The 27,306-nt window shown below is 44.2% G+C and overlaps 1 protein-coding gene across 1 annotated transcript; it reads right to left on the bottom strand.

Moving 5' to 3' along the window:
* Positions 1-2,864: 2,864 nt before the first annotated feature.
* On the bottom strand, positions 2,865-3,827 carry LOC141134202 (olfactory receptor 11L1-like). Its single transcript, XM_073623783.1, has one exon. The coding sequence runs from the start codon at positions 3,813-3,815 to the stop codon at positions 2,865-2,867; it is 951 nt and encodes a 316-aa protein (XP_073479884.1). The 5' UTR covers positions 3,816-3,827.
* Positions 3,828-27,306: the final 23,479 nt, after the last annotated feature.

Genomic DNA, 27,306 nt, shown 5'->3' with positions numbered 1-27,306 from the left:
ATTATATAATTCGTAATATAATGGCAAAATGCATTAATATGGATTTGGCTCCCCTCTCCTCTTTATGGCTATAAAGGTCTCTACACTTCTGAGAACAATTTCCACAAGATTTTGGGGTGCGTATATGGTGATGTGCTTCCATTCTTCAAATGAGCATGTGTGAAGTCAGGTTCTGATGCTGGAAAAGGAGTCCTGGCTTACATTTGGTGTTGCAAGTCATCCCAAATGTGTTCCACAGGGTTGAAGTCAGGGCTCTGTAAAGGCCACCTTCTGTAAAGGGGTGCAGTAATGCTTGAACACAAGAGAGCTTTCTCCAAACTGTTCCAACTGTTGGCACAATTGTCTAAAATTTCTTTTTTTTTTTTTAGGAGAGATTAAAATGATTTCATATCACCTTATTCTACATGTTTGTTTTGGGCCAATGTACACTTTTCACTGCATTGCTGTGCTTTCAAAAGGTGGATTAATGCACATTTGTATCATGTTTTAATATTGCAACAAGACAGCCTGTTCAAAATGGACCACAGCATAGACAAAAGTGTTGACCAATTTTTGTAACACAGCACATCACACCATAAATGTGCATTGTGGTTAGGGATGAGCTCAGGCGTGTTCAGAGACCAGTCCAAACCCGCCTAGACCATCCCGCCAGGAAGCCGTCAAGATCGATAGACAAGCATAGCCAGTTGAGGCATCCCCTGCTCCACATATGCAGGGGGCATGTAAAATGTCTTTTTATGTCTTACAAATATCAAAACTTTTAACATAAAAAAGATCTGATTTCAAAAACATGGAACACTGGCCACATTTTTTTGGTCATATAGTGTATTGTATGATTGAATTTGGAGTTTTTAAAAATAATTAACCATATCAACCAATCAACATACCAGTACAAAGTACCAAAGCATTTCAACATACCTACATTAAAAAAAAGTTGTCTTTCTAACCAAAATGAATCAAAATAAATATGTTCCAAATAATTGTTTGCACATTTTGCTTTACTATTTTGTTTAGCTTTGCTTAACTACATATTTCTCAAACATTTTCCCTGGCATTTAAGCTTTCATCTGAATCAATAAATACTGACTTAACTGTTAGGTGGAAAGGATGGCCCCTTATGCCCTGTACACATGACCGGCTTTGCCTTTGGAATAAACTCAGAAGGTTTCTCCGACGAAACTCGGACGGAATTCCATTCAAGCGGTCTTGCCTGCACACAGTCAAACCAAAGTCTGACAAAAGTCCGACCATCCAGAACGAGGTGACATACAGCACGTACGATGGGACTAGAAAAAGGACGTTCAATAGCCAGTAGCCAATAGCTTCCGTCTTGTACTTGCTTCAGAGCATGCGCTGTTTTTGGTCTGTCGGAACAGCATACAGACAATCAGTTTTCCCAATAGGAATTGGTTCAGTCGGAAATATTTAGAACATGTTCCATTTCTAGGTCTGTCAGAATTTTCGAAAAAAAAGTCCGATGAGGCATACACACGATCGGAATAGACGATGAAAAGCTTCCGGTGTACGCGGTTTAACTCTTAATTTTTGCAGTTGAAAAAATTATTATAAACAAGTGCAAATCTTAGTGTCAGGGAACCAGTACTCTTGTAGCTAATGCTCATGTGCATGTGTCAGTACGTAGATGGACTCAGGCTAGTGACCAGTGTGCTCTGACACGTCGGTGCATTTGAGTGCACAAGTGCACATCGGCATGCATTGGCATGTATCTGCACTTTGGAGCATGCCCACGCAAATCCAGTACTTGGAATGGCACCAAGCTGCCTATTTAAAGAAAGCCCTGACATGTGCTTATTGCTCGATGTTCTTCTGCTCTTTGTGATCTTTGTTTCTGTGCTCCCCTGGTTACCGAGTTGCCTGACTTTCTGTTACCAACTCGGTCTATTCCTGGATATCCCTCTGACTCTCTCCTGATCATGACCCTGATTTGTAGCTTAGCCTAGCTCCTGCTTGATCTCCTGTGCTTGACCTATCTTGTCTCCAGACTCTGCTCCTTCTACCTTTGCTCAACTGTTTATGCTCCTGGCTGGGCTCCTGGCTGACGTCTCATTATGTATGGCCTTGGCTCCAGCTTCCAGACTACCTCTTTCTGCCTGCTCCTTCAGAACCTGGTCACCAGATCTGCCTTCCGGGCCCTGTCTGGCATTCCCACACAATCAGTACAGCAGTCTACTAGTGCTAATCACGAGGTGCTCTCTTATTTGCATCAAAGGGAAGCCCTCTTACCTCTTTGGCCTCCAACAAACTATGTGACAGCTAGTCTCTACTTAAAGAGGAAATAAACCCTGATGGGTTTTTTCTTCTTTATTCCCCTGCAAAGTAAAAGCATAATGGGCTAGTATGCATTGCATACTAGCCCATTATGTGGCACTTACCTGCAAATGAAGCCTGCAATGTCCGCGATGTCTCTGCTGGTGGAAGCATCCATCTTCGCCCCTCTTCCTTCAGGGGGCACGGACTCCAGCTCTGTGACTGGCCAGAGCCACGTGACATCACTCCCACGCATGCGCATGGGAGCCGCCAGTCACGGCACACACTGGGGAAGAAATGGCACGGAGGGCCGCTTCACTGCGCATGTGCCGATGACATCATTGGCGCACTACAAAGGTAAATACCTCCTAAACGGCGCACGTTTAGGGGATATTTTCAGTACATATACAGTAGGTAAGCCTTTTTAGAGGCTTATCTATATGTAAAAAATGTCTCAGGGGGGTTTACAACCATGTTAAATCAATAAACATTAACATTTTGAATGAAAAAAAAACATTTATTAGGTGGAATGGTTGGTCTAGTGCTCTTAAATATTTTTCAAAACAATGTAAAATTATTATAAATGTTTTCAAATGTTACGTTTTACTTAAATGCCTGTCCAAAAAGTTCTGGATGAGATTGCTGACAACTTTTTTCAGTTCTTGATTCCTCAGGCTGTAAATAAGTGGATTTATCATTGGAGTGACTACAGTGTACAGCAATGATATGAGTTTAGTAACGTCCCTTGTCTGTCCTCTATTTGGTATCAGATATACACAAACCAGGGTGCCATAATAGATGCAAACCACAGTCAGGTGGGAGCTGCATGTTGAGAAAGCTTTCTGTCTGCCAGTAATAGATGGGATTTTTAAAATAGTAGATATGATATAAGCATATGATAAAATAATAATGAAGAATGGGATGACAACAAATATAACACCCAAAATTGTCACTTCAAATTGAGCAGCAGTGGTATCGGAGCAGGAGAGTTGTAGGATTGGATCAAAGTCACAGAAAAAGTGATCAATAATATCGGGACCACAAAATTGTAATGCTGATATGGTTACATTGTAAAACAAAGCTACTAACACACCTAATATCCAGCATAGGATAACCAGTATCCAGCAAATCTGGTAGTTCATTTTCAAAGTATAATGCAATGGTTTACAGATGGCCAAATATCTGTCCCAACTCATCACTGTCAAAAGAAGACACTCTGAAGATTCTGTGATAACAAAAAAATAAAACTGAGCAAGACAATCAGATAATGGCATGGTTGTTTTTTTAATCAAAATAGTGTTGATCATGTTTGGAAGAATATCAGTCACTAGTAATATATCTAATACAGATAGCTGGGAGAGGAAGAAGTACATGGGAGAATGGAGAGTTCTGCTGTAGGACACCAGTGTGATGATCAGGAGGTTTCCACATATTGTGATGCAATAAAGCAAAAGTAAAAGAAAAAATACAAAAAATGTAATACTTTGAGGGATCTGAAATCCTAAGAGGAGAATGGTTGTAATTCTGGTCACATTTCTTTGATCCATTTGCTGAAGGTAGAATATTACAACTTGGTGATCCTGTCTTGCCTAGTTAACATACATTATAGAAAGGAAGGAATCACTTTGTTGGAGTGAGCACAAGTCAAAAAAGTATTATGATTGGTCAGTATGAGTTATATCACATTGATTCATAGGCCAAGACACATTTTCAAATGCTCAAATGTTCCTGGGTATATCTGACCCTCTTATTCCAAAAATGGCACCAAAGTTTCCCTGTCAGCTCTTTTTGAGATACAGCAAAAAAATGTGACTCTTCACCCTGGTTGTCCATAAAAAAAATCAGAATATTATAATGTGGTGTTTTATTTAATCACTTTGCAGCATGAAATAAACACCTAAATAAGTAGCCATAACCTCTATGGTACTTGATCTGCAAAAATAAAATATCAGTGCAAATATAAATACCTCCAATACGATCATAACCATAATACAGTTAAGAACTTACACTTTAGCATCCAATATATGTTTCAGATTTAAAATTACAGTTGGAAATACAAAAACACGCTCACTATATCTGCTAACTTGTATGCAAAATCACAGACTAGGTAACTGAAGAATACGTTGATCAGCAAGATCTTTTTAAAAATCTGCTAAAAAATTACGTAAATAAGATCATACCTAAGAGACTAGAGCTGATGCAGTCTAGCCAATGCAATTTTCTGAATCAGTGTTCCAATAGCCTCAAGAATAGGTTTAACCAGTTGCCGACCGCCTAACGACGATGTACGTCGGCAGAATGGCACAGGCAGGCAGAATCACGTACCTGTACGTGATCTGCCTCCCGCGGGCGGGAGGTCCGGTCGGACACCCCCCCCGGTGCCCGAGGCGGTCAGCGTTTGTGCCCCGGCGATCGCAGGTGAGGGGGAGGCCATCCATTCGTGGCCCCCCTCGCGATCGCTCCCAGCCAATGGGATCATTCCCCTGCCTCTGTATAGTACACAGAGGCAGAGGAAATGATGTCATCTCTCCTCGGCTCGGTATTTTCCGTTCCGGCACCAAGGAGAGAAGACTGCAATGTGAGTGCACAAACACTACAAACACACACACAGTAGAACATGCCAGGCACACAATACACCCCCCTTTACCCCCTGACCCCCCCGATCACCCCCCAATCACCCCTCCCCCGTCACACTGACACCAAGTAGTTTTTTTTTTTTCCTGATTACTGCATTGGTGTCAGTTTGTGACAGTTAGTGTGGTAGGGCAGTTAGTGGTAGCCCCCTTTAGGTCTAGGATACCCCCCCTAACCCCCCAATAAAGTTTTAACCCCTTGATCACCCCCCGTCACCAGTGTCACTAAGCGATCATTTTTCTGATCGCTGTATTAGTGTCACTGGTGACCCTAGTTAGGGAGGTAAATATTTAGGTTTGCCGTCAGCATTTTATAGCGTCAGGGACCCCCATATACTATCTAATAAAGGTTTTAACCCCTTGATTGCCCCTTAGTTAACCCTTCCACCACTGATCACCGTATAACCGTTACGGGTGACGCTGGTTAGTTTGTTTATTTTTTATAGTGTCAGGGCACCCGCCGTTTATTACCGAATAAAGGTTTAGCCCCCTGATCGCCCGGCGGTGATATGCGTAACCCTGGGCAAGGTCAGGTTAGCGCCAGTACCGCTAACACCCACGCACGCAGCATACGCCTCCCTTAGTGGTATAGTATCTGAACGGATCAATATCTGATCCGATCAGATCTATACTAGCATCCCCAGCAGTTTAGGGTTCCCAAAAACGCAGTGTTAGCGGGATCAGCCCAGATACCTGCTAGCACCTGCGTTTTGCCTCTCCGCCCGGCCCAGCCCAGCCCACCCAAGTGCACTATCGATCGATCACTGTCACTTACAAAACACTAAATGCATAACTGCAGTGTTCGCAGAGTCAGGCCTAATCCCTGCGACCGCTAACAGTTTTTTTGGTAGCATTTTGGTGAACTGGCAAGCACCAGCCCCAGGCAGCGTCAGGTTAGCGCCAGTACTGCTAACACCCACGCACCGTACACCTCCCTTAGTGGTATAGTATCTGAATGGATCAATATCCGATCTGATCAGATCTATACTAGCGTCCCCAGCAGTTTAGGGTTCCCAAAAACGCAGTGTTAGCGGGATCAGCCCAGATACCTGCTAGCACCTGCGTTTTGCCTCTCCGCCCGGCCCAGCCCAGCCCACCCAAGTGCAGTATCGATCGATCACTGTCACTTACAAAACACTAAATGCATAACTGCAGTGTTCGCAGAGTCAGGCCTAATCCCTGCGACCGCTAACAGTTTTTTTGGTAGCATTTTGGTGAACTGGCAAGCACCAGCCCCAGGCAGCGTCAGGTTAGCGCCAGTACTGCTAACACCCACGCACCGTACACCTCCCTTAGTGGTATAGTATCTGAATGGATCAATATCCGATCTGATCAGATCTATACTAGCGTCCCCAGCAGTTTAGGGTTCCCAAAAACGCAGTGTTAGCGGGATCAGCCCAGATACCTGCTAGCACCTGCATTTTGCCCCTCCGCCCGGCTCGGCCCAGCCCACCCAAGTGCAGTATCGATCGATCACTGTCACTTACAAAACACTAAACACATAACTGCAGCGTTCACAGAGTCAGGCCTGATCCCTGCGATCGCTAACAGTTTTTTTGGTAGCATTTTGGTGAACTGGCAAGCACCAGTGGCCTAGTACACCCTGGTCGTAGTCAAACCAGCACTGCAGTAACACTTGGTGACGTGGCGAGTCCCATAAGTGCAGTTCAAGCTGGTGAGGTGGCAAGCACAAGTAGTGTCCCGCTGCCACCAAAAAGACAAACACAGGCCCGTCGTGCCCATAGTGCCCTTCCTGCTGCATTCGCCAATCCTAATTGGGAACCCACCACTTCTGCAGCGCCCGTACTCCCCCCATTCACATCCCCAACCAAATGCAGTCGGCTGCATGAGAGGCATTTTCTTTATGTTCTCCCGAGTACCCCTACCCAGCGAACCCCCTCCAAAAAGATGTCGTGTCTGAAGCAAGCGCGGATATAGGCGTGACACCCACTATTATTGTCCCTCCTGTCCTGACAATCCTGGTCTTTGCATTGGTGAATGTTTTGAACGCTACCATACACTAGTTGAGTATTAGCATAGGGTACAGCATTGCACAGACTAGGCACACTTTCACAGGGTCTCCCAAGATGCCATCGCATTTTGAGAGACCCGAACCTGGAACCGGTTACCGTTATAAAAGTTAGTTAGTGTAAAAAAAAAAAATACATGAAATAAAAAAAAATAGTTGTCAGTTTATTGTTCTCTCTCTCTCTATTCTTTCTCTATTGTTCTGCTCTTTTTTACTGTATTCTATTCTGCAATGTTTTATTGTTGTCATGTTTTATTATGTTTGCTTTTCAGGTATGCAATTTTTTATACTTTACCGCTTACTGTGTTTTATTGTTAACCATTTTTTTTGTCTTCAGGTACGCCATTCACGACTTTGAGTGGTTATACCAGAATGATGCCTGCAGGTTTAGGTATTATCTTATTATCATTCTTTTCAGCCAACGGTCGGCTTTCATGTAAAAGCAATCCTAGAGGCTAATTAGCCTCTAGACTGCTTTTACAAGCAGTGGGAGGGAATGCCCCCCCCACCGTCTTCCGTGTTTTTCTCTGGCTCTCCTGTCTCAACAGGGAACCTGAGAATGCAGCTGGTGATTCAGCCAGCTGACCATAGATCTGATCAGAGACCAGAGTGGCTCTAAACATCTCTATGGCCTAAGAAAGCGGAAGCTACGAGCATTTCATGACTTCGATTTCGCCGGATGTAAACAGTGCCATTGGGAAATTGGGAAAGCATTTTATCACACAGATCTTGGTGTGGTCAGATGCTTTGAGGGCAGAGGAGAGATCTAGGGTCTAATAGACCACAATTTAAAAAAAAAAGAGTACCTGTCACTACCTATTGCTTTCATAGGGGATATTTACATTCCCTGAGATAACAATAAAAATGGTTAAAAAAAAATGAAAGGAACAGTTTAAAAATAAGATAAAAAAGCAAAAAAATAATAAAGAAAAAAAAAAAAAAGCACCCCTGCCCACCCCTGCTCTTGCGCTAAGACGAACGCAAGTGCCGGTCTGGCGTCAAATGTAAACAGTAGGGATGAGCCGAACACCCCCCTGTTCGGTTCGCACCAGAACATGCGAACAGGAAAAAAGTTCGTTCGAACATGCGAACACCGTTAAAGTCTATGGGACACGAACATGAATAATCAAAAGTGCTAATTTTCAAGGCTTATATGCAAGTTATTGTCATAAAAAGTGTTTGGGGACCTGGGTCCTGCCCCAGGGGACATGGATCAATGCAAAAAAAAAGTTTTAAAAACGGCCGTTTTTTCAGGAGCAGTGATTTTAATAATGCTTAAAGTCAAACAATAAAAGTGTAATATCCCTTTAAATTTCGTACCTGGGGGGTGTCTATAGTATGCCTGTAAAGGGGCGCATGTTCCTGTGTTTAGAACAGTCTGACAGCAAAATGACATTTTGAAGGAAAAAACTCATTTAAAACTACCCGCGGCTATTGCATTGCCGACAATACACATAGAAGTTCATTGATAAAAAACGGCATGGGAATTCCCCAAAGGGGAACCCCGAACCAAAATTAAAAAAAAAAAATGACGTGGGGGTCCCCCTAAATTCCATACCAGGCCCTTCAGGTCTGGTATGGATATTAAGGGGAACCCCAGCCAAAATTAAAAAAAAAAATGACGTGGGGTTCCCCCTAAATTCCATACCAGACCCTTCAGGTCTGGTATGGATTTTAAGGGGAACCCCGCGCCAAAAAAAAAAAAAAAAAACGGCGTGGGGTCCCCCCAAAAATCCATACCAGACCCTTATCCGAGCACGCAACCTGGCAGGCCGCAGGAAAAGAGGGGGGGACGAGAGTGCGGCCCCCCCTCCCTCCTGAACCGTACCAGGCCACATGCCCTCAACATTGGGAGGGTGCTTTGGGGTAGCCCCCCAAAACACCTTGTCCCCATGTTGATGAGGACAAGGGCCTCATCCCCACAACCCTGGCCGGTGGTTGTGGGGGTCTGCGGGCGGGGGGCTTATCGGAATCTGGAAGCCCCCTTTAACAAGGTGACCCCCAGATCCCGGCCCCCCCCCTGTGTGAAATGGTAAGGGGGTACATAAGTACCCCTACCATTTCACGAAAAAAGTGTCAAAAATGTTAAAAATGACAAGAGACAGTTTTTGACAATTCCTTTATTTAAATGCTTCTTCTTTCTTCTATCTTGCTTCATCTTCTGGTTCTTCTGGCTCTTCTGGTTCTTCTGGTTCTTCCTCCGGCGTTCTCGTCCAGCATCTCCTCCGCGGCGTCTTCTGTCTTCTTCTCCTCGGGCCGCTCCGCACCCATGGCATGGGGGGGAGGCTCCCGCTCTTCTCTTCTTCTCTTCTTCTCTTCTTCTTTTCTTCTTTTCTTCTTTTCTTCTCTTCTTCTTCATTTTCTTCTCCGGGCCGCTCCGCAATCCATGCTGGCATGGAGGGAGGCTCCCGCTGTGTGACGGCGCTCCTCGTCTGACAGTTCTTAAATAACAGAGGGGGGCGGGGCCACCCGGTGACCCCGCCCCCCTCTGACGCACGGTGACTTGACGGGACTTCCCTGTGACGTCACGGGGAATGCCACAGGGAAGTCCCGTCAAGTCACCGTGCGTCAGAGGGGGGCGGGGTCACCGGGTGGCCCCGCCCCCCTCTGTTATTTAAGAACTGTCAGACGAGGAGCGCCGTCACACAGCGGGAGCCTCCCTCCATGCCAGCATGGATTGCGGAGCGGCCCGGAGAAGAAAATGAATAGGAAGAAGAGAAGAAGAGAAGAAAAGAAGAAAAGAAGAAAAGAAGAGAAGAGCGGGAGCCTCCCCCCCATGCCATGGGTGCGGAGCGGCCCGAGGAGAAGAAGACAGAAGACGCCGCGGAGGAGATGCTGGACGAGAACGCCGGAGGAAGAACCAGAAGAACCAGAAGAGCCAGAAGAACCAGAAGATGAAGCAAGATAGAAGAAAGAAGAAGCATTTAAATAAAGGAATTGTCAAAAACTGTCTCTTGTCATTTTTAACATTTTTGACACTTTTTTCGTGAAATGGTAGGGGTACTTATGTACCCCCTTACCATTTCACACAGGGGGGGGCCGGGATCTGGGGGTCACCTTGTTAAAGGGGGCTTCCAGATTCCGATAAGCCCCCCGCCCGCAGACCCCCACAACCACCGGCCAGGGTTGTGGGGATGAGGCCCTTGTCCTCATCAACATGGGGACAAGGTGTTTTGGGGGGCTACCCCAAAGCACCCTCCCAATGTTGAGGGCATGTGGCCTGGTACGGTTCAGGAGGGAGGGGGGGCCGCACTCTTGTCCCCCCCTCTTTTCCTGCGGCCTGCCAGGTTGCGTGCTCGGATAAGGGTCTGGTATGGATTTTTGGGGGGACCCCACGCCGTTTTTTTTTTTTTTTTTTGGCGCGGGGTTCCCCTTAAAATCCATACCAGACCTGAAGGGTCTGGTATGGAATTTAGGGGGAACCCCACGTCATTTTTTTTTTTAAATTTTGGCCGGGGTTCCCCTTAATATCCATACCAGACCTGAAGGGCCTGGTATGGAATTTAGGGGGACCCCCACGTCATTTTTTTTTTTTAATTTTGGTTCGGGGTTCCCCTTTGGGGAATTCCCATGCCGTTTTTATCAATGAACTTCTATGTGTATTGTCGGCAATGCAATAGCCGCGGGTAGTTTTAAATGAGTTTTTTCCTTCAAAATGTCATTTTGCTGTCAGACTGTTCTAAACACAGGAAACATGCGCCCCTTTACAGGCACACTATAGACACCCCCCAGGTACGAAATTTAAAGGGATATTACACTTTTATTGATTGACTTTAAGTATTATTAAAATCACTGCTCCTGAAAAAACGGCCGTTTTTAAAACTTTTTTTTGCATTGATCCATGTCCCCTGGGGCAGGACCCAGGTCCCCAAACACTTTTTATGACAATAACTTGCATATTAGCCTTTAAAATTAGCACTTTTGATTTCTCCCATAGACTTTTAAAGGGTGTTCCGCGGCATTCGAATTTGCCGCGAACACCCCAAATTGTTCGCTGTTCGGTGAACTTGCGAACAGCCAATGTTCGAGTCGAACATGAGTTCGACTCGAACTCGAAGCTCATCCCTAGTAAACAGCAATTGCACCATGCATGTGAGGTATCACCGCGAAGGTCAGATCGAGGGCAGTGATTTTAGCAGTAGACCTCCTCTGTAAATCTAAAGTGGTAGCCTGTAAAGGCTTTTAAAGGCTTTTAAAAATGTATTTATTTTGTTGCCACTGCACGTTTGTGCGCAATTTTAAAGCATGTCATGTTTGGTATCCATGTACTCGGCCTAAGATCATCTTTTATATTTCATCAAACATTTGGGCAATATAGTGTGTTTTAGTGCATTAAAATTTAAAAAAGTGTATTTTTTCCCCAAAAAATACGTTTGAAAAATCGCTGCGCAAATACTGTGTGAAAAAAAAATGAAATACCCACCATTTTAATCTGTAGGGTTCAAAGTAATTTTCTTGCAAAAAAAATATTTTTTTCATGTAAACAAAAAGTGTCAGAAAGGGCTTTGTCTTCAAGTGGTTAGAAGAGTGGGTGATGTGTGACATAAGCTTCTAAATGTTGTGCATAAAATGCCAGGACAGTTCAAACCTCCCCCAAATGACCCCATTTTGGAAAGTAGACACCCCAAGCTATTTGCTGAGAGGCATGTCGAGTCCATGGAATATTTTATATTGTGACACAAGTTGCAGGAATGAGACAAATTTTTATTTTTATTTTTTTTTGCACAAAGTTGTCACTAAATGATATATTGCTCAAACATGCCATGGGCATATGTGAAATTACACCTCAAAATACATTCTGTTGCTTCTCCTGAGTATGGGGATACCACATGTGTGAGACTTTTTGGGAGCCTAGCCGCGTACGGGACCCCAAAAACCAAGCACCGCCTTCAGGCTTTCTAAGGGCATACATTTTTGATTTCACTCTTCACTGCCTATCACAGTTTCAGAGGCCATGGAATGCCCAGGTGGCACAAAACCTCCTCCCCCAAATTACCCCATTTTGGAAAGTAGACACCCCAAGCTATTTGCTGAGAGGTATAGTGAGTATTTTGCAGACCTCACTTTTTGTCACAAAGTTTTGAAAATTGAAAGAAAAACAAATGTTTTTTCTTGTCTTTCTTCATTTTCAAAAACAAATGAGAGCTGCAAAATACTCACCATGCCTCTCAGCAAATAGCTTGGGGTGTCTTTACAAAATGGGGTCATTTGGGGGGGGGGGTTGTGCCACCTGGGCATTCCATGGCCTCCGAAACTGTGATAGGCAGTGAAGAGTGAAATCAAAAATGTACACCCTTAGAAATTCTGAAGGCGGTGCTTGGTTTTCAGGGCCCCGTACGCGGCTAGGCTCCCAAAAAGTCCCACACATGTGGTATCCCCATACTCAGGAGAAGCAGCTAAATGTATTTTGGGGTGCAATTCCACATATGCCCATGGCCTGTGTGAGCAATATATCATTTAGTGACAACTTTGTGCAAAAAAAAAAAGTGTCACTTTCCCGCAACTTGTGTCAAAATATAAAATATTCCATGGACTCAACATGCCTCTCAGCAAATATCTTGGGGTGTCTACTTTCCAAAATGGGGTAATTTGGGGGGGTTTGTGCCATCTGGGCATTTTATGGCCTTCAAAACTGTGATAGGTAGTGAGGAGTGAAATAAAAAATTTACACCCTTAGAAATCCTGAAGGCGGTGATTGGTTTTCGGGGCCCCGTACGCGGCTAGGCCCCCAAAAAGTCCCACACATGTGGTATCCCCATACTCAGGAGAAGCAGCTGAATGTATTTTGGGGTGCAATTCCACATATGCCCATGGCCTGTGTGAGCAATATATCATTTAGTGACAACTTTTTGTAATTTTTTTTTTTGTCATTATTCAATCACTTGGGACAAAAAAATTAATATTCAATGGGCTCAACATGCCTCTCAGCAATTTCCTTGGGGTGTCTTCTTTCCAAAATGGGGTCATTAGGGGGGTTTTGTACTGCCCTGCCATTTTAGCACCTCACGAAATGACATAGGCAGTCATAAACTAAAAGCTGTGTAAATTCCAGAAAATGTACCCTAGCTTGTAGACGCTATAACTTTTGCGCAAACCAATAAATATATGCTTATTGACATTTTTTTTTTACCAAAGACATATGGCCGAATACATTTTGGCCTAAATGTATGACTAAAATTGAGTTTATTGGATTTTTTTTATAACAAAAAGTAGAAAATATCATTTTTTTTCAAAATTTTCGGTCTTTTTCCGTTTATAGTGCAAAAAATAAAAACCGCAGAGGTGATCAAATACCATCAAAAGAAAGCTCTATTTGTGGGAAGAAAAGGACGCAAATTTCGTTTGGGTACAGCATTGCAAGACCGCACAATTAGCAGTTAAAACGGCGCAGTGCCAAATTGTAAAAAGTGCTCTGGTCAGGAAGGGGGTAAATCCTTCCAGGGCTGAAGTGGTTAAAAAGCAAGGCACCAAGGAAAAAAAAATGTTGGGCTGTAAAATATCATTGAACATTGAACAGATTCATAACAAGCTGCATTTGCATTGGCTAGGATTAGATATCTAATTCTATCTAATATGATTTACTTTGATCTTAAAAAAAAGATTAAAGCATTATCAAAAGCCAGCTAAAAATATCTGCAAATAAAACTGAAAAAAGTATTGATAAGGAGATATACTGTAGTACGCCAAATTCTTGCATTTCATGTATATTTATCAGGTAGTTTTCATTTTTTTCTTCCCTTTTCATATGCAATTCTATAAAAATAATGAACTTTATGAGCTGAGGATAAACTTGAAAATGTATGTAATAATCAGGAAAGTTCAGAGAAGCAGGAGATGCTGTGCACTGAATGAAGATTATTATTTTTTCCAAAGCAGAGTGACTCTTCTTTTATAGAAAACCAGAATTAATTGCATGGAACCACTGGGGATGTGAAGTGATTGTTGATATTTTCATGGGATTTTTTTCTCGAGATTCATGATTTTTTTCACAGAAGGGAATTTATTTTTTACCTTCTTTTCTTTTCTTAGAAAACAAACTTAGTTTACTGTTAGCAAGTCAAGTTATCAGTATTCTTTAAATAATGTAATATTGTAATGTATATTGTGTTAAACAAATCTCATTTTATACACATTCATTCAAAATTCACTAAATGGATACTTTTCTGTTGTCTGTATTGTATTGTTGTTTTAATTGGGCAGCTTTATGGAATATCTTGATTAATGTATTAAGAAAAAAAATAAAATTATATATATAGATATATATCTATATATATAGCTATATATATAGATATATATATATAATTTTATTTTTTTTCTTAATATATTTATCAAGATATTCCATAAAGCTGCCCAATGGATTTGGATTTTACAGACATCCAGACTGTTCATTTATAAAAAATACAATTTCTTTATTGTCACATAATATAACATGTCTAATTTTATTATTATTATTATTATACAGGATTTATATAGTATATTGCCAACAGTTTGCACAGCACTTTACAACATCGGGCAGACAGTACACTTACAATACAAATCAATACAGGAGGGATCAGAGGGCCCTGCTCATTAGAGCTTACAATCTAGAAGGGAGGGTCAAGTGGAAACAAAAGATAATAACTGTGGTGGGGGGGTGAGCTGATGGAGAAAATGAAAAAACATGAAGAGAAGGGTTTTCAGGGATTGTCTAAAACCTAATAGAGTAGGAGATAAGCAAACAGATTGGGGTAGGGCATTCCATAAGATTGGAGAGACTTTGGAAAAGTCCTGGAGGCGAACATGAGAGGAGGTGATGACTAGAGAGCAGGAGGTCTTGAGAGGAATGAAGAGAACGAGTAGGTTGGTATTTGGAGACTAGGCTAGTGATGTAGGGGCGAAATTGTGGATGGCTTTGTACGTAGTTGTTAGTATTTTTAATTTAATTCTTTGGCCGAGCGGAAGCCAGTGGAGGGATTGACAGAGAGGGGTAGCAGAGACAGAGCGATTGGTACGGTGGATGAATCTGGAAGCAGCATTCATGATGGATTGAAGAGGTCATAGACTATGTAGAGGTAAGCCAGTGAGAAGGGAGTTGCAGTAGTCGAGGCGAGAGATGACCAGCGAGTGAATTAAGATCTTTGTTGTGTCATTGGTTAGAAAGGGACGTATTCTGGAGATGTTGCGGAGGTTGAGGCGGCAGGCATTTAAAAATGATAAGAGATCATAGCAACAACTTGGGTATAGTATTCTCATATTCCAACTACCATGCAACAGGTCCAGGGACATATTGCTTGACAGGATCACAGAGGTCACTCTTCACAGATATTGAAACCCTTCGAACATGAAAAGGTCACAGGCTGGGGTAAGATATGGAAGCCCAAAAATATGATCTATGGGCTTTAATCCTTACAATTTACTCAGACCTTTGATGTCTCCTTTGTCCTCCACGGAAGCTAATGAAAGACAGATCACACTTCATTTGCTTCTTTCCTGAACACAGTGGCAACAGAAAGTGACAGCTGAAATTAGAAGTGACAACATATTCTTTACTTCTAGTTTCTTACTAGGTAGGGGAGATCAGCAAATGGACACATGCTGGTCCCCCTTCCCTCCACCCAGAGACACACACCATGACAGTCCTGGTAATGTGAATGGGATAACGGAACATGGCGGGGGGTCATAGTCACCCGTTCTGGGGGTCTGGTGAAGCAAACAGGTGACTATACAGCTGTTGTATCACTTCCATCTGAAAACCAAGTAAAACCTTTGAGTTGGGGAATGAGTCATGCGCTTACATTACAGTCACATGCACTGCTTTTTAATTTTTTTTATTTTACTTCTTTATTTGATTTTCCATTTACAAAAATGTAAAAGTATACCAAAAACATTCATATGATATGAATCCCCATTCCCCACCCTCCCCCCACCCTCCCGAGTTCTATTACCTCCCCCCTGTCCTCTATTTCCCTACTCTTTCTTTCCTCTTCATCTTCCTCCAATTTACCATCTCTGTTCTGACTTCCCCTTCTCCTAGTCCATCCATATCTCAGCATAATTCCTTATTTTTTTGTATTTTTCCCACTTTTCCCATGTAATAGAGAATTTCTCTATATGATCTTCTTCTCTACATCTCAAATATTCAATTTTGTTTATATATTCTACTCTTTTAAACCATTTTCCTATTGTAGGACTCTCTGGGTCTAACCACCTTTTTGGTATGGCTCCTTTTGCAGCATTCATTAAATATGGAACTACTGTATTCTTGTATTGTTTTATCATATTTTTTGTGTTATGAAATAGGCAAAACCAAGGGTCATTATAAATATTTGTGCCAGCGATCTCGCCTATATATTGCCACACCTTCTGCCAACATTCTCATATCTAGGGACACTCTGACCATATATGTGCCATAGTGCCCCTCTGATTACAACCCCTCCAGCACAATGATGAATTCTCTGGATGGTATCTTTGCGTTCTAATGAGAGTTGTATACCACCTCGCTAGACATTTGTAATTAATTTCTAGTGTGTTTCTATCTATCGCTAAAACATGTACAGCTCTCAGTACTTTACTCAAATGTTACTCACCTAAACGTGTTCCCAATTCCTTTTCCAATCTTTCTTTTCTAATTGGTTGAGGTAGTGCTGTATCAAAATGTTTTAACCACTTCAGCCCCGGGAGGATTTACCCACTTCCTGGCCAGGCCATTTTTTGCGATATTTCACTGCATTGCTTTAACTGACAATTGCGTGGTCGTGCGACGCTGTACCCAAACAAAATTGACCTCCTTTTTTCCCACAAATAGAGATTTATTTTTGGTGGTATTTGATCAGCTCTGCGGTTTTTATTTTTTTGCACTATAAACAAAAAAGAGTGACAATTTTGAAAAAAAAAAACTTTTTTTTAACTTTCTGCTATAATACATATCCAAAAAAAATATATAAAAAAACAACCTTCTCCAGAGTGCTCAGGCCCTCAGACTGGGCCGAAGGTTTACCTTCCAACAAGACAATGACCCTAAGGACACAGCTAAAATAACAAAGGAGTGGCTTCACAACAACTCCGTGACTGTTCTTGAATGACCCAACCAGAGCCCTGACTTAAACCCAATTGAGCATCTCTGGAGAGACCTAAAAATGGCTGTCCACCAACGTTTACCACCCAACCTGACAGAACTGGAGAGGATCTGCAAGGAGGAATGGCAGAGGCTCCCCAAATCCAGGTGTAAAAAACTTGTAGCATCTTTCCCAAAAAGACTCATGGCTGTATTAGATCAAAAGGGTGCTTCTACTAAATACTGAGCAAAGGGTCTGAATACTTAGGACCATGTGATATTTCAGTTTTTCTTTTTTTTTAAATCTGCAAAAATGTCAACAATTCTGTATTTTTCTGTCAATATGGGGTGCTGTGTGTACATTAATGAGGAAAAAAAAGGAACTTAAAGCGGAGGTTCACACAAAAATTGAACCTCTGCTTTTCGGAACCCTCCCCCCCTCTGTCAGAGAGCTTACCTGATTGGGCGTCGTCGCGCGCCAGGGCGCGTTGGTGCGTGCTTTCCTGTGGGTGCTCGGGCGCCTGCTTCTATGGGCACTGGTGTTGGCATGCCAGGTGGCCGTGGTGGACGCGGTGGTGCATGGGCATGTATGCCTATGGGCGCTGCTATGCGTTCACCTGGTGGTGCTGGTGTGCATGCCGCTGTCCGGGGGCGCGCTCGGTTGCATGCGGGTGCGCGGGCACCTGTGCGTAACGGTGCGTGCACGAACGCGGCGTTTGGCACCAATCAGCCTATTTAGGCTTGCTTCTCCCTCTGATCAGTGCTGCCTGATCAACAGCTCCGTGCCTAGTTCCTGTTTCCTGTTTCCTGTTCCTAGTTCCTGTGATTCCTGTGTTCCTGATCTGTTGACGACCCGGCTTGCCTTTTGGACTCTCCTGACCTCCACCTGCATTTGACCCCGGCCTGTTTTGACTTCGCTTCTGCCTGCTCCTTCTCTACCTCTGCTGCCCGCCTGTTGCCAAACCCAGCTTGTGCACTAACCTGTCTCCAGCTCCTGTTCAGCATCTGTTGTCTGTGCCGCTGACTATCATCTGCTGTTTGAAGACTGCTAACCTCCGGAACACGGACTCCTGCACAGGCTCTCATACCACTCCGCACTCGTGGGCCTCCTGTCCGCTCTACCAGGGGCCGCGAGTCGGATACGTAAGGGAGCCTACCCTCTGCCCAAGTGGACTCTCCAGTCTGGTAAGTGAGAGACTTGACAGTATCAGGCAGGCATGACCGAGTCCGGGCAGGGGGCCTCCCCCATGGATGAACTTTGTAGGCACCTTGCGGGCCTTACCCAAGCAGTCAAGAGCCTACAAGAAGGCTACACCAGATTAGAGGGTCAGGTCCAAGCCCTCTAAGCTGCTCCTCCCCCCCAAGGGGCACCATCTGCTGGACTCTCCTCAGCATCCTCCGTAGTAATGCTCCCTCCAGAACCCAGGGTACCCACACCTGAGAAATTTACTGGAGATCGTCGCAAATACCGGGCCTTCCGTAACACCTGCGAGCTTTACTTTGCGCTACAGCCTCGCACGTTCTCTCTGGACGCCACTAAGGTGGGATTTGTCATTGCACTACTGTCCGGCGAGCCCCAGACTTGGGCTCATCATTTACTGGAGCAGAAGTCCAGATCCTTAGATACCCTGGACGCTTTCTTCCTGGCAATGTCCCAATTATACGAGGACCCTCAACTTACTACTACTGCTGAGGCAGCCCTGCATTCCCTGCATCAAGGCCGCAGAGCGGCCGAAGACTACGCAGTTGAGTTTTGTCATTGGAGCTCTGATACAGAGTGGAACGACGCTGCCTTGCGTCATCAATTTCGGATGGGGTTATCTGATCCCCTTAAGGATGAACTGGCACGTGTTGGGATACCCCAGACTCTGGATGAACTTATTAACCTATCTATTCAAATTGACCGACATCTGAGAGAAAGACGCTCTGAGAGGTCTTCTGGTCACCCTCGTCCTATTTGGATGCTCCCTAGAGTTCCCAGTTCCCCCAACCAATTGCCTCTCTCCTCTACTTCAGCCATGGAAGCACCCGAACCCATGCAGCTTGGTCTGCTCCGGCCATCCCTTACCCCGGAAGAGAAGATGCGCAGACGTACGCACAACCTATGCCTGTATTGCGGGGAACAAGGACATTTTGTGAGGACCTGCCCTAACAAGATACGTAAGTGTCTGACGTCTTCTTCCGCTTGTGCATCTGTTTTGCCCAAACCTGGTAACCATTTGACTATCTCTGTTGTATTACAGCTTCCCGGAAAGAACATCCCGGTGTCGGTCATTATTGACTCTGGAGCATGCAGTGGCTTCATCGATCAAACCTTTGTCAATAATCATGGCATTCCTCTTCAACCTAAGACCCAGGGTCTTGCAGTATTCCTAGATGATGGCTCTACCCTTAGTTCAGGTCCAGTCACCTGTGAGACTGTTCCGCTACTGGCCACCATAGGCCCGGAACATCAGGAACTCTTACGTTTGGACGTCATCTCCTCCCCTCTCTTCCCAATCATTCTCGGAATGCCCTGGCTACAGGCACATAACCCCAGCATTGACTGGTCCACAGGAAGAATCCAATTCTCATCTGACTACTGCAGGCAACATTGCTTACGTGGGACCCCCGTCTCACCGACTCAATGTCTTTGTTTGGATTTGGATACCAAACTTTGCCCATCTCTTCCTGAGGCCTATCGGGACTTCCAGGATGTCTTCAGTAAGAAGGGGGCAGAGACTCTTCCAGGTCACAGGCCTTATGACTGCCCAATAGAACTTTTACCTGGAATCGAAGTTCCCTTTGGAAGGATTTTTCCACTAACTGAGCAGGAGCTGGGCACCTTAAAAAACTACATTGACGAGAACTTAAAGAAAGGGTTTATCCGCCCTTCCACGTCTCCAGCCGGTGCAGGCATTTTCTTCGTGGAGAAGAAGGACCACACCCTACGTCCCTGTATCGACTACCGGGAATTAAACAAAATTACTGTAAAGAACAGATACCCGTTACCTTTAGTACCCGAGTTATTCCAGAGACTGGGAACCGCAAGAGTTTTCACCAAGCTGGATCTCCGCAGGGCATACAACTTAATTCGCATAAGAGAAGGGGATGAGTGGAAAACAGCTTTTCGTACTCGATTCGGGCACTATGAGTACCTTGTCATGCCCTTTGGCCTGTGCAACGCACCAGCCACCTTCCAGCACTTTGTCAACTACGTTTTCCGTGACTTCCTAGACCTCTATGTCATAGTCTATCTGGACGATATTTTGATTTTCTCCGCCTCTCTGACCGACCACCGCAGGCATGTGCGAAATGTTCTCACCCGACTTAGGCAACATGGGCTCTATGCAAAACTTGAGAAATGTGAGTTTGAGCTTCAATGCATTCAGTTTCTGGGCCTGATCATCTCCCCTGAGGGCATCAAGATGGATCCCCAAAAGGTATCTGCTATCCTGGACTGGCCTGCACCTATTGATAAGAAAGGGGTACAACGTTTTATTGGCTTTGCCAACTTCTATAGAAAATTCATAAAAGGGTTCTCTTTGATAATCGCTCCTATTACTGAACTTACCAAACAAGTAAGTCGGTTTTGCTGGACTCCTAAAGCGCAGTCGGCCTTCGAGGAACTCAAGGCTCTATTTACCTCAGTCACTATTTTAAAACACCCCAACCCAGCTCTACCATTTGTGTTGGAAGTTGACGCTTCCGAAATTGCAGTAGGGGCCGTACTCTCACAACGACAAGGCACCAAAGCTCTTCTGTACCCTGTGGGGTTTTTCTCACGAAAACTCTCACCTTCCGAGAGAAACTACGATGTGGGTGCACGTGAACTCCTAGCTATTAAGGCGGCCTTGGAGAAATGGCGTTACCTTCTGGAGGGTGCTGCTTATCCCATACTGGTCTACACGGACCATAAAAACCTGGAATACCTGAGAACGGCTAAGAGGTTAAGACCCCGGCAGGCCAGATGGGCACTTTTTTTTTCTCGATTCCAGTTCCATGTCACCTTCAGACCCGGATCCAAAAATATTAAATCTGACGCACTCTCACGAATGTTCCATGATTCGGAAGAAACCGCACCTCCAGATACCATCCTTCCCCCTGAGAGTTTCTTGCTTCTTCAGGAAGATCTAATCTCTCGAATCAGACGGGCTTCTATGGGGGTGATGCCGCCCGCTGGGACCTGTACCAAGGATGGCCTATTTTGGCATGAAAACAAGATTGTGGTCCCCGAAGAACTAAGGGTACAGGTATTGGAACTGTGTCACAATCACAAATTAGCTGGACATTTCGGCTCACGAAAAACAAGTGATCTGGTACTACGTACCTTCTGGTGGCCTCATCTCATCAGGGATTGTAGAAGGTTCATTGATTCTTGCAATACTTGCACTAGAAGCAAAACCAGCCGGGCCAGAGCTTGGGGACTGTTAAAACCTCTTCCAGTCCCAGAGAGACCATGGAGCATGATCTCAATGGATTTTGTCGTTGAACTCCCCCCATCAGAAGGCTTCTCCTCCATCTTTGTCGTGGTAGACAGATTGTCTAAAATGGCTCATTTTCTCCCAATGAAGGGTATCCCATTGGCCACGGAGATGGCTGATATGTTTATTAAAGACATTTTCAGGCTGCATGGAGTTCCGAAGAATATAATTTCTGACCGTGGTGTCCAATTCACCTCCAGATTCTGGAAGGCCCTCTGTGGCTCCTTGGAAATTGAGTTGGCATTCTCCTCGGCCTACCATCCCCAGTCCAATGGGCAAACTGAGAGGACGAATCAGACGCTGGAGCAGTATCTCAGCTGCTTCTCCGCATTCTCCCAGGACGATTGGGCTCCCCTACTCCCTATTGCGGAGTTCTCTTATAATAATTCCTTGCATTCAGCCACCAACCAGACTCCATTCTATGCCAACTATGGCTTTCATCCGACCTTTTTACCTGGATCAATACCTGAATGTTCTGTTCCTGCAGTATCTGAGACCCTGAATTTCTTCTCGGTGAACAATAAGCTGTTACAAGATACCATGGCCAAGGCCCAAGAAAGTTATAAGAAGGTGTTTGACAAAAAGAGGCGTGGAGAACTTGTGTTGGAACCTGGTAACCCAGTATGGTTATCTACCGCCAATCTGAAACTGGCATGTCCATCCAGAAAACTAGGCCCTAAGTTCCTGGGTCCCTTCCTGGTAAGGAGGAAAATTAATGATGTTGCCTACGAGCTTGATCTGCCGAATTCCCTAAAGGTGCACCCGGTCTTCCATGTATCTCTCTTAAAGCCGGTTATCCCCAATTCTTTTGTTGGCCGTACTGTCGGTCCACCCAAACCCATCCTTGTAGACAACGAGGAGGAATTTGAAGTAGAGGCAATATTAGACTGCAGAAAAAGACGAAATCAAACCCAATACCTCATAAAGTGGAAGGGATATGGCCCTGAAGACAATTCATGGGAACCAGAAGATAATTTGCATGCCGGGGAACTCCTGCAAGCTTTCAAGGACTCATATGCCTCCAAGTTGGCCCATGTGGGCATCCGGTGTCTGCCCTTGAGGAGGGGGCACTGTCAGAGAGCTTACCTGATTAGGCATCATCGCGCGCCAGGGTGAGTTGGTGCGCACTTTCCTGTGGGTGCTTGGGCGCCTGCTTCTATGGGCACTGGTGTTGGCATGCCGGCTGGCCGTGGTGGACGCGGTGGTGCACGGGCATGTATGCCTATGGGCGCTGCTATGCATTCGCCTGGTGGTGCTGGTGTGCATGCCACTGTCTGGGGGCGCGCTCGGGCGCGTGCGGGTGCGCGGGCACCTGTGCGTAACGGTGCGTGCACGAACGCGGTGTTTGGCACCAATCAGCCTATTTAGGCTTGCTTCTCCCTCTGATCAGTGCTGCCTGAACAACAGCTCCGTGCCTAGTTCCTGTTTCCTGTTTCCTGTTCCTAGTTCCTGTGATTCCTGTGTTCCTGATCTGTTGACGACCCGGCTTGCCTTTTGGACTCTCCTGACCTCTGCCTGCATTTGACCCCGGCCTGTTTTGACTTCGCTTCTGCCTGCTCCTTCTGTACCTCTGCTGCCCGCCTGTTGCCAAACCCAGCTTGTGCACTAACCTGTCTCCAGCTCCTGTTCAGCATCTGTTGTCTGTGCCGCTGACTATCATCTGCTGTTTGAAGACTGCTAACCTCCGGAACACGGACTCCTGCACAGGCTCTCATACCACTCAGCACTCGTGGGCCTCCTGTCCGCTCTACCAGGGGCCGCGAGTCGGATACGTAAGGGAGCCTACCCTCTGCCCAAGTGGACTCTCCGGTCTGGTAAGTGAGAGACTTGACACCCTCCGGTGTCACATTTGGCACCTCTCAGGGGGGAGGGGGGTGCAGATACCTGTCTAAGACAGGTATTTGCACCCACTTCCGGCATAGACTCCCACGGGAGTCTATGCCTCTTCCTGTCCCCACTGCGCTGTCTGCTGGGACACACACGGGTCCCAGAGACAGCGGGGACCAGTTAGGAAGCGCAGCGCGACTCGCGCATGCGCAGTAGGGAACCGGGAAGTGAAGCCACAGCGCTTCACTTCCTGATTCCCTTACAGAGAATGGTGGCGGCAGCACCCGAGGACCGAGGTACGATTCGGTCTCGGGTGCCGACATCGCTGGACCCTGGGACAGGTGAGTGCCCTTATTTTAAAAGTCAGCAGCTGCAGTATTTGTAGCTGCTGACTTTTATTTTTTTTTTTTTTTCACAGGACTCCCTCTTTAAATGATTTTAGCAAATGGCTGCAATATAACAAAGAGTGAAAAATTTAAGGGGGTCTGAATACTCTCTGTCCCCACTGTACATTTAACAATGCTATTTGTCTATAGCTTGAGCACAGGTTTGCATCATTCCCTTAGGTATTACGATAATATAGGCCTGTAGCGATTCCTTCCCCATCTCCTTCCCTTCACTTAGCCTGTTCATATATAAACATAACCTTGGTATTAATTGCTCTTTAAACTTTTTGTAATAATGGGTTGTAAACCCATCAGGTCCTGGACTCTTCCCTGTCGCTGTATTTTTTAAGGTTAGTTTATCTCGTCCTGTGTTATTGGATCTTCTAAAGCATGTAATCTTTCAAGGGGTACTTTGGGTAGGCATGCCTCTTTAAGGTATTCTTCCATTTTTTTGTTCTTTTTAGTGCTACCTCCTGTGGCCCTTTTTGCCTCACTTAATACCGTAATGAGGCTGTACAACCTCTTCTTTATTATTTTTTATTTTAGCTATAAAATTTGCAAATCCTTTATTTTTAAGTACCCTTGCTAAATATTTACCTGGTTTGTCCCCCCATTGGTATATTTCCCTCGCTAAACACTTGTCTCGTCTCCTGTTCCATTAGTTCTTTTAATTTGTCTCTTTTTAACAATAGGACGTGCTGGACTTCTAAATCTGTTTTCTTTTTATGTAATTGTTCCAGCTTGTATATTTCTGTTATTAACCTTTCCATATTACTCCTCCTTTCTCTCTCTTTTTTTTTGCCCCTATAGAAATCAGGATACCTCTAATATAGGCCTTATGGACCTCCCATACTGTGGCTTCTGACACATCTGGGGTTTCATTTAACAGGATATATTGCTCTAGTTCTTTTTTTATTTTGTTTTCTACTGCCTTATCTTGTGTCAGTTCCTCATTTAACTTTCAGACACTTATTTCACTTTGGGTTCCTGCAGTTATCATCCCCACCAATATTGGGGTGTGATCCGATAGGGTAGTTATTCCTTTGGATGAATCCACCACTACGTCCAGCAACCTGTGCTTAAGCATTATATAGTCTAACCTAGAATAAGTCCCATGCACCTGGGAGTGTATGTATAGTCATTTACTCCTGGATGTTGGGCTCTCCACACGTCTACCTGTTGACATTGATACAGTTCTTTCTTCACCATGAGAAGTTAGTGCTTTCCAATTTCAGGTACATGTGATGAGCTGTCTACCCGTGGGTCCATGCAAAAATTCAGGACTCCTGCCATAATCAAGTTTCCTTTACCTTTCCCAAAGTCTCTTTCAGAAATCTTGTCAGGTTCTTATTAGGACTGTATATATTAGCTAATATACACTCCATTTCCTGTAATTTACCTTCAAAAACAGATACCGTCCTTCTGGATCTATCTTCCAATCTTCTACCACAAATTTTACTTCTCCTACAAACCCTATTGCTACTACTTTTGCTCTTTTAGTTGATGAATCCCCAAAAAAACTTTTTGGATGATGTTTTGAATATAATTTTACGTTTGTGTCATGTGAGATATGTGTTTCCTGTAGGAAAACTACCCCTGTGGAATATCTGTTAATTTATTTTAAGATCATATGTCTTTTCGCTGGGGTATTTAACCCGCGCACATTGTAAGTCAGAAACTTTAATGTTGTCAAAATATATTATCATCTTCATTCTCCCCCCTGCCTCTACATCCCCCCTCCTCTGTACTTGCCACTCAGCGATCCAAGGAGGTAGGATAACATGCTAGGGCAGTTATAGGATAGTCAGGATGGGGAGAGAATTAATATTCTAGTGACAGGGAGGTTTCCACGTGTTTAAAAAAGATATTTCCCTTTTTGCCCACTCTTTCCGCCCCCTCCGTCCCCCCAACCTCTCCCCAACCTCTCCCAACTGTAATGATCTTATATTCTAGGATTTTGGACCTATTCCTGGTCTTTGACTGGACAGTTGTTTTTTTTTTACTTCATTTTTCTGTTGTATCTTCTCATTTGTCTATTCTTCCTAATTAGGGTGGTGCTCTGTCTAGTGCCCTTGCTGAACCCCCCTCTCCCTCTCAGAATGAAGGCCCAGAGCTCACCAGATACCCAGGTACCTCATCCCTTACATTTATTTGATATCTTATTTTCTCCCTATTACTCCTCACTACATTTTACCTTGAATATTTTTATCCGTTCCCTCGTCCCTATCTTAAAGTCCCCATCTTATTGTCCCTTTGATGCTACATTGTTCTAATTGCCATTGACCTTTTTTCTAGCTGTAGTCTTTCTCTTCTTGTGTCCAACCACTCCGGGATATCTATAGCAGTGATCTCAATTTTTTTACAAAAGTCTTGTAGTTCCTCTGGGAATCTCAATTTATCTGAATTATCTTTCCACCCTACTAACCATGCAGGAAAGCCCCAATTGTAATGTAAATTTTGCCTACACATTTGTTCTAGGAATGGTTTAAGATGCATCCTTCTTGTTAGTGTTTCGGATGATAAGTTAGCAAACATTTGACGATTTACTCCCTCAAATTTTAATGGAGTCTCACCCCTCAGGTTTGACAGTATTTTTGCTTTTTCTTCGTAATAGTGAAACCTCACTATACTATCTATTGAGGTTTCCTTTGCTATGCTTTGTGGTCTTCTGATCCCGTGCATTCATTATAACTTAATGATTCCATCACTGTTCTGCCCAACTGAGGATTAAAGATTTATATCAGTTAAGTCTTCTCCTTGCATTGCCTCTGGTAGACCTTGGATTTAAGATTTTGTCTTATGTTATGATTTTCTTGATACTCTAATTTGTATGCCATATTCCTTTGCTCAATTTTCATATTTTTTAGTTCACCCTTTAATTCATTTATTACTTGAGTATGTATATCAAGTCTCCTTTCTGTGTCTTCTGCTCGTGTCAGTATCTGACCTAGATTTCCATGAAGCGTAGCCATTTCAGTTTTAAGAGAATGTTCTAATGTTGCGAACATATCTGTCATTTCTGAATTTGGAGGCAGTTGGGCTTTTAAACTTTGTTCTTGCGTGCTTCCTATTTCAGTATTGCTTTCTATCTCTAGGTCTATTCTGGACTGACTAAACTAGTTTGTTCCCCCAGAGGCCCTATTTTGTCCACTTTTATTGTTTCCTGTTACTTGTTTCCCGCGGGCTCCCAGTTGTTTTTCTGTGGCTGCCTTGTTATTGTTTTCTTCTTGGGACATATATTCTTTTATTGTTCCAGGGCTAACACTTATTGTAGGTGATTTTATGCCTCAGCTTCCTTTTGCTGATTTTCCTTTCATTATGATTTATTTTCCTTCTCTTTAGACCAGTGTACCCTCCAAATACACTGGTCTAGATTTCTTCTCCAACCACACACCTCCTCTTTGTTTCTATTTTGTTTATGTTTTTACTTGTCTCCTTTTATCCCATTGATGGAGATCACTTAACCCCTTTAGTGCCTGTACAGCCCTGTTTCCACCTCTTCTTTATTTGCTTTAACTGGTTCTCCTTTTCCACATAGCTCCCCCTGATCTGTATAAAAGTAAAAGTTCCTCTTCAAACAGCATGTACAGCTTCTAGCAAGCTATTGACAAGTTCACCTTTAATATAAGACAAACAGATCAAAAGAAGAAGGTGACCCACCACTCCT

The sequence above is a fragment of the Aquarana catesbeiana genome, linkage group LG03, assembly GCF_042186555.1.
Source record: "Aquarana catesbeiana isolate 2022-GZ linkage group LG03, ASM4218655v1, whole genome shotgun sequence".
Lineage (NCBI taxonomy): Eukaryota > Metazoa > Chordata > Amphibia > Anura > Ranidae > Aquarana > Aquarana catesbeiana.
The sequence above is the reverse complement of the archived record's forward strand: the minus strand, read 5'-3'. Positions and strand labels throughout refer to the sequence as shown.